Genomic DNA, 8,492 nt, shown 5'->3' with positions numbered 1-8,492 from the left:
CTTGTCTATTTTTTTAGCCGTGAAATTGCAAGTAAGAGTCAGCACTAAAGACAGGAGCTGCATTTAATATCACTGTTCTTTTCTGTCCCTTTCTGCGTACATTTGGGTTATTTTGTTTGTTTGTTTTAAAGGAAGCAGAATCAGATTGCAACAGCACCAGATCATCTCAGCTAATTTTCTCTTTTCCCCCAAGAAGGATAGTTATTATAACCTATAATACCATCTAAAAAAACTGTCTAACAGGCAGTTTCCCCTAAAGAAACACTCTACAGTTAGAGTGAAGAGGAATAAGGAATATTGTTAAAACGAAAACCTTACTTAATACTTCACATTTCAAATTCTTTATTCTTCTTTTTCTGTATCTTTAATAAAGATATATAATGGTGGTAGTTGCCATGGAATTAAGCAGGCCAAAGTCTCTGTATTCAACGTCCCAAAAAACATTTAATTGTTTAGCGTTGTACAGTCATAGGGCTATGTTAACACCTTTGACTTTCTGGGCCTATTTATTCCAGCAAAATTAACACAGCACTACATGCCGCCATCTCTGACACACATCCTGTACCAGCGCACAAGGGGGTGGGGAGTTGAGTAGAGCTGCTTATGGCAGCCCAGCACAATGCTCATCATCAGGGACATTCTCCTTCCAACCAGCTGCAAGCCTTTTACAGTTCCGGCGTGCTGATGTCGCAGAGGCATCAGTCTGACTCACAGTTTTTGGGAGTGATGCTTATATTTTTATTTCCTTATCTATAAAAGAAAATTATATCAGCTGCAGATTTTATCCACAACTACAGTAGCTCTGAAGGGAAAAGCCGTAAGCAATACAAATGTAATGTTATATTTTTTCTAAAAAAAATTACAAATGAAAGTATTTCAGATTTGAAATCAGAGTGAAAAACACTATTTTGTGATTAATATTTCTAGACACAAAATATTGAGCACATTTTAACTATGTATAAAAATGTTCTTGAAACACTACTGCTCATTTGCTCATGGTGACTTTATATTTTAATTTATAAGTACTTAGGCTCTGAAGACAGCTCCTTTCTGCTTTTGATCTAGTTGGGGAGTTCCTCTTCAACCCAGAGCAGAACGTGTTGTAGTGGTAGATTTAATCGCAATTTGAAATAAAATGTATTTGTGAGGAGAGCAATATTTTAAAATTACACTCCAATGTATTTTTTTTAAAATGTTATTAGCATATAAAAATGGCAAGCTCAAAATTTCTTAATTTCTTCCTTTCAGCAGAGGTGAAATATAAACAAAACTGGTTATACGGAAAGTATGTTTTTTATCCCAGAACATTTAAATTGAAAAGGTTTTTCCTTTTCTTTTTTCCCCATTTCTCACTCTCTAAAACTTGAACCTATGGCACTTTTAGAATAAGCAATTGTAAATAAAGAGCCATTATAATACAAAATTCAATTAAATCATTTTAATGGCATCTGTTCTTGATTGACAAGTGAAATTGATTCCATACAGAGAGATCCTGTATGACTGGAACCAACTGTTCTCATTTATGTATTTTATTTATTTATTTCCATTTATATTTGTTCAGCCTTTCAGCACCTTTTTAATTGATGGCCCTTTAGTATTTCTCCAGATTTTGTCTCCTTTACTTCCCCATGATTTCAGTGACTTTGTAAACCCATAATTCCTCCTTCAGCCAATAATGGGAATTTCTTTTTACTATAATATACTTGGAAGCAATTCAGACCCAGAACTAAGTACAACAGCTGCGACAGTATCAGTTGGAGAATTTCCAGATCCTGATGTTGCTACCTGCCTAGCATTTGAGGTAGGTGGAGGAATGCAACTATCACCTAAACAAAAGGAAGAGGGAAGTGAACCAGCCAGCTGCCCCTGAAGAGCCAGGAGAGGAAGCTGGCTAGTCACCCTTAGAAGATGTAAGGAGGGCTGGTAGACAGCCAGTGGGACTCTCTCCAAGAAAACAATAGAGGATAAGCAGTAGGGTTGAAGCCAGTCTCTTGGAGATGGTGGTGGAAAGCTGAGTAGAGTCCAAAGGTTTGTATAAACTTCAGATAAGCATCCAAATGTCTGTATGCTGCTTATCTAAATCAAATTGGGAAGCCTGAAACTTTTGAGATTCTCCCTTGCCTAATCAAAAATATGCAGGTCAAATTGCAGACAGAATTTTTTTTTCATTTCAAATAGAACATCTAATCAGTTTTTAAAATATGTTAATTCTATTTTAAAGAGGAAAAAAAAGCACCACACTGTTTTTTCTTGCAGCAGATTTAAACTTCATAGCCTATACAGTTCAAACATGACTGTATTGAGGGAAAAAGCAGGTCAGAGTTTCATCCTCCATGCGTGAGCAATCACAGACTTTTGGTATCTGGAGAGATGAGAATATATGGGAATATCTACAATCATTATTTCCTGAGGAATCTTCTCCTGTACGTGTTTTCTTTCTTCTCCATGGCAAAGTCTTTCTCTGTGCTCCAAAAACAGATTATCTTCTGTGGCACCAGTATATATCCCAACAACCTCTGCATGCTGTGTAAAGAAATTCCAATGGTTGCTAAGAAAAACTCATTTTTGCCTGAACTCCTTTAATAATTATACTATTAACTGAAAACCCTAATTGATATAACAACCTATTAACAGATGGCTCAGTAAATAGAGGAAAGCAAAAAACCAAAAACTCTAGGCCAGGGTGGCCAAACTTACTGACTTTCTGAGCTGCATACAACAATCTTCAGAAGTTTGAGAGCTGAGGCATGCCTGCCAAGGCTTGGGGCTTAAGCCCCACTCCTGCTGAAGCCTCAAGCCCTGACAGCTGTGCCCCAAGATCCCCCTCCCCACTGGGCAGAAGCCAGAGGTGATGCATATGCCCCCAGATATTTGCCAGGGGGTTTGCTGGCCCCAGTCAATCCCACGGTGCTGCTGGGTCCCCTCCCTGTACTGCAGCTGGAGCTGGGAAGAGGCAGCAGAAAACAGCTGGGATCAGCAGGGAGAGCAGCGGCCCCTTCCTGCAGCTCCCAGCTGTTTGCCACTGTTTCTCCACTGGGAGCTAACATGTGGGAGCGGACAGCTGAGGGTAAGAGAGGAAGTGTGCCTGGTAGGGAGTGACTCAAGCTGTTTGATGGGGGTTGCGAACCTTTAAATTGTGCCCCCTTTCTCAGCAGGCACCATTTATCTCTGTCAGAAGCCCCTAGTCCCACCACCCCACTGCAGGGTAGAAGCCCTGAGCTTCCATCCACCCCAGTCTGGTAGGCAGAAAATGGGGAGCATGGGGGGCTCCGGGAGGCCACAGTTAGGCCACCCCTGCTCCAGGCCAAATTTTCAAAGGGCCTCCCATTTGCATGCACGTCAGCCAGGCAGTAGTGAATTGACACTGTGTATCCAGCCTCCTCATTTCTGTAGACAAATCCACACTAGAATTGAGCGTTAGACATGTGGTACACATTCCCATACGTGAATATCTAATAGGCTTTCATAGCTACATTTCTTTAAATATCAGGGGGAAGCCGTGTTAGTCTGTATCCACAAAAACAACAAGGAGTCTGGTGGCACCTTAAAGACTAACAGATATATTTGGGCATAAGCTTTCATGGGTAAAAAACCTCACTTCTTCAGATGCATGGAGTAAAAGTTACAGATGCAGGCATTATATAATATGACACATGAAGAGAAGGGAGTTACCTCACAAGTGGAGAACCAGTGTTGACAGGGCCAATTCGATCAGGGTGGATGTAGTCCACTCCCAATAATAGATGAGAAGGTGTCAATTCCAGGAGAGGCAAAGCTGCTTTTGTAATGAGCCAGCCATTCCCATTCCTATTCAAGCCCAAATTAATGGTGTTAAATTTGCAAATTGATTTTAGTTCTGCTGTTTCTCTTTGAAGTCTGTTTCTAAAGTTTTTTTGTTCAAGTATGGCTACTTTTAAATCTGCTATAGAATGTCCAGCGAGATTGAAGTGTTCTCCTACTGGATTTTGTATGTTACCATTCCTGATGTCCGATTTGTGTCCATTTATACTTTTAAGTAGGGACTGTCTGGTTTGGCCAATGTACATGGCAGAGGGATATTGCTGGCACATGATGGCATATATCACATTAGTAGATGTGCAGGTGAATGAGCCCTTGATGGTGTGGCTGATATGGTTGGGCCCTCTGATGGTGTCCTCAAATATTTCTGTTAGTCTTTAAGGTGCCACTGGACTCCTTGTTGTTTTTATTTCTTTAAATGTTCATATATGTACATAATCATTCACTTGAGTGTATGTGAATAATATATATAAAAAAAAAAAAAAAATTTCCCCTCTCACCCCTATGGGTGGTATGTGTCTTCCTCAACCTCGACTCCTCTACCAGAGGCCTGGGAGTTTGAGGGTTCTGCGCAGTATCTTAGCTGTTCCTAGCACTGCACTCTTCTGGACAGAGAGCTCTGATGTTGTTCCTGGGATCTGTTGGAGCCACTCACCCAGCTTAGGAGTCACAGCCCTGAGTGCTCCTACCACCAGTGGGACCACTTTGGCCTTCACTTTCCACATCCTCTCTAGTTCCTCTTTCAGGCCCTGGTACTTCTCCAGCTTCTCATATTCCTTCTTCCTGATGTTGCTGTCACTTGGCACTGCTATATCTATCACCACCGCTATCACCGAAATATATATATATCTATTTATTTCTGTATACTATGCCTCTCTGGAAGATCAGACTTCATAGTTGTTAGGCTCCTATCATGCAAACACTTATGACCTAGAGTAACTTTACTGATGGGAGCAGCCAATGAGTTCAATAAGTGATTACACTCAAAGGTAAAGTATACTCACCTGTCTGCAGGACTGGGACTTGGCTAAGGAATATGAATGTAACTCATTATATGTGAATTTTAATTACTTCTAACGTTGCAAATTGATTAGCAGAGCACGCCTTTCTCAGGAAGGACTTACACATGTGTGAAGTTTAAAACAATTAATAATGTTTAAATTATCCAAGCATGTAAAAAAAGTATAAGAAAGTTTTTAAAAGAAGTAAATTTTTTTTCTTGTTTTAATAGCTCTAGAAAGGCTCAACAGTTTTTCTTTTTAATTTTACAATAAGGCTGAAACAAAGAATGACAAATCTGAGCCTAAAAGGAAATATTTTGAGAAAGCTATTAGTGACTGAAAATAAACATCTGAAAATAAACATCTTAGCCTTAGCTAGAGTCCCTTCTGTGACATTATAGTGACAAGCCGGAATATATTAGTCAATATTTTCGAGGTCTAAATGTTTCTGAATTTGAGAATGGTTTAAAATGTATCCCATGTCTGGTGCTTTACAGACAAAAATATACAGTTCGGTTCATTTTTTGCCACTTTTAAGCTGATCATGCTCTGTTGTATATTTCTTTTCATTCCTTTAATAACATAGCCAGTCTTGAGCAAATAAACTTACAGCTTCTCAGTTTTCCTCAACAAAAATGTGAGAGAGAGAATGGCTTTTCTTGGGAAAGTGAAACATCCTCAAGAACACATCTCAACCTCTTCTACTTAGGGCTGGTCTACACTAGACAGTTGAGATAAGGTAGCTTACATCGACCTAATTATGTCAGTGTCTACACTACAGCCTTCCTCCCGCCGATGTAAGTGCCGTACTGCACTGACATAATAACTCCACCTCCACAAGAGGTGTAAGGCTTATGCAGATGTAGTTAGGGCAACGGAGTGTCTGTGGCAGGAACTGTAAATTGACAAGAAAGCCAGGTAGCTAGAACCCAGCTGCCCCCACATCCTCTGGAGAGCTGGGCGGCTGGGAGCTGGGGCAAGAATGAACCCTGCTCTTGGCTAGGAACTGGGGTGAGAAGCCCAGAGGGCTTCTCCTTGCTTCCAGAGGGTAACAGGGAGCGGGGCAAAGCCTGCTGGTAGCCTGTGAGCCTGTGGGGTAGCCAGGCTCCTGGCAGGGAGCTGCCAACAGAGCTGAGAGACCGGGTTCTCAGCTCCACATACTGCTCCTCTTAGGTTGGTAGAAGTGTTCCTGGTGAGGACGCACATCACAGCCCCAAGGAAGGTAGTGTGGACGTGCACCACCATAGCAATTACTACTATCACCGGGTAGTGTTTGATGTATCGGGGATTGATTTATCTGGACGCGATAAATTGATCCACTAATCAACACCTGTACTCCACCTCAGCAGGAGGAGTAAGCGGAGTTGATGGGAGGGCCACAGCAGTTGATGCCACTGTGAGAATGGCCAGGTCACTCAATAACAGACTTAAAAGTGGCAATTCTTCAATAAAAAAACTTCAAAAACAGACAAATGTGAAACTGCAGAACTGGAATTAATTTGCAAACTGGACACCACCTAGATGACCTCCTGAAGTCCCTTCCAACCCTGATATTCTATGATTCTAAATTAGGCCTGAATAAAGACTGGGAGTGAATGGGTCATTACAAAACCTAATATTACCATACTAATTTTCCCCTACTGTTACTCACACCATCTTGTCAACTGTTTGAAATGGGCCATCCTTATTACCACTACAAAAATGATTTTTTCTCCCTTGGTATTCTACTGTTAATTGAATTGTCTTGTTAGACTGACCTCCAGTTGGTAAGGCAACTCCCATCTTTTCATGTACTATGCATATATATATATATATATATATATATATATATACATACCTGCTACTATATTTTCTACTCCATGCATCTGATGAAGTGGGTTCTAGCCCACAAAAGCTTATGCCCAAATAATTTGTTAGTCTCTAAGGTGCCACAAGGACTCCTTTTGTTTCTGCTGATATAGACTAACAGGGCTACCACTCTGAAACCTGTCACAAGCTACAGAGTAAAATCTGCTTCCACCAACAGCGGCAAGATGGTGCAAAGACAACGGCAAATACAATTGCCTGGCCAGATTTTCAGAAGCAAAGACCTAGCACCTTTGGAAATTAGGCCACTATTATATTGTTAATAAGAGGAAATATTTTTTGGGTTCCACTACCTTTAAAGTGAATTTCCTGTTCTTCATGTCTTCTTTCCAGGGCATCACATAATGCATTGGAATCATCCCATGTTTGCGTGATAACTTTGGCAAATGGCAGTGAACAAGCCTGTGGGACAAAATATTTTAAAAAAGACAGTGTGACAGTGTTAGGACAGAAGACTGGGTTGGGGTTATTAACTGAAACAAACAAGTCCATATAATTCATAGAGGGAGAAAGTCTTTAATATAATTATAATTAATAAAAATATTGCTTCTTCCCTTAACCGCCAGACAAGCTTATCATCTAACTGAAATTTCATGTTTTCCTAGGACACTATGCTGAACTAACAAATGTTTTTTCTTCCGTATTTAGCATAAGAGTAAAGAAATTAATTTGATCTCATAAATTGAGGAGCATGATTTCTTAGGCTTCCAATCACTGCATGCTCTCCTCACCCCCATGCAGACACAAGATAGGAGCAGAGCTGGCTTTGTACACACAGGGGCTAGCAGGGGCATGGTTTGTGAGCTAGTTCTCCATTTGTCCTGGGACGTTGGGGTCTGCATCTGGCTGAGTGTGGTCCTGGTGCTCTACTCTATGTGTAGGGTGCCCATGATGGGGGCGCTTCTTGGGGCAGAGGAGAAGGCTTGTATTTCTGTCTGTAAGCCCAGGGATACAAGGGGCCTGCCTGAGACTTCCCAGGCAAAGATGCTTCCTGCCCTGAGGATGGCAACAGCCTAGTTTAAAAACAAACCACAGAAGGAGGGATGTCTGCTAACACTAGGCACTCTGAGGCAGGGCCAACCCAGGTGCTGGAAGGTACCTACTCTGGGGAAAGCCCTGGTAGCTGCGGTGCCAATCTGAAATCTCTGCCGCCCGCTCCCTCAGACACATGGGAGGGACTAGGCAGAGAAGGGGCCAGCGGGACAGAGAGGTGCCTGATGGCACTTCGGGGAGAGTTGAGAGATTAGCAGGATGACCCCATTAGCCTCTTTAAAGCTGGCTCTGTCCAAATGCGGACACGGGAGTGCCGGGGGGATGTGCGGGTACGGGGGTGGGGGGAGCTGCTGGGCGCGCCAGCCGCAGCTCCGTCTTCCTCCTCCTCACCCTTTGAGGTCCGTGTTGGTCCCGACGGAGACCATGGCGGCTGCAGCCCACTCCCGACTCCCCGCGGCCTCTCCAGCGCCGGGACCGCTCGCAGCCCGGGGTCGCTCCGGCGTGGGCGCCTTTGTGATGCAGCTGCCGCCACAGCCCACGTTCCAGAAGGCGGCCACGCTGCGGCTGGCGGCCTGGCGCTGCGCAGCGCTGGGCTGGCGGGCCGTAGGTGTTAGCGCCTCTGCACTGCACCTGGAAACAAGCCAGGGGATGGGCTTGCTCCGGAGACGGAATTGCCCGCGGCTTCAAGGAGAAGGGGCAGGATACCCCTCCCCCACCAGCGTCACCAGAGGGGCACCCCAGACCCTTCATGCTGCAGACGTGACTGTGGCAAAGGCAGAGGCGGGAAGGGGACACTGAGCTAGGGTGAGCAGACAAGTGTGAAAAATCCTCACG

General features: G+C 43.3%; 1 protein-coding gene across 1 annotated transcript; it reads right to left on the bottom strand.

Moving 5' to 3' along the window:
• Positions 1 to 1,313: 1,313 nt before the first annotated feature.
• SPMIP10 (sperm microtubule inner protein 10) lies at positions 1,314 to 8,132 on the bottom strand. Its single transcript, XM_032798550.2, has 3 exons — positions 8,049 to 8,132; positions 6,959 to 7,067; positions 1,314 to 2,523 (listed from the first exon to the last, which is right to left on the bottom strand). Exons 1-3 carry the CDS (start codon positions 8,081 to 8,083, stop codon positions 2,317 to 2,319), a joined length of 351 nt encoding a protein of 116 aa, XP_032654441.1. The 5' UTR covers positions 8,084 to 8,132; the 3' UTR covers positions 1,314 to 2,316.
• Between the last annotated feature and the right edge of the window lie 360 nt (positions 8,133 to 8,492).

This window comes from Chelonoidis abingdonii, chromosome 6, assembly GCF_003597395.2.
Source record: "Chelonoidis abingdonii isolate Lonesome George chromosome 6, CheloAbing_2.0, whole genome shotgun sequence".
Lineage (NCBI taxonomy): Eukaryota > Metazoa > Chordata > Testudines > Testudinidae > Chelonoidis > Chelonoidis abingdonii.
This window is presented reverse-complemented; position numbering and strand designations above follow the sequence as displayed.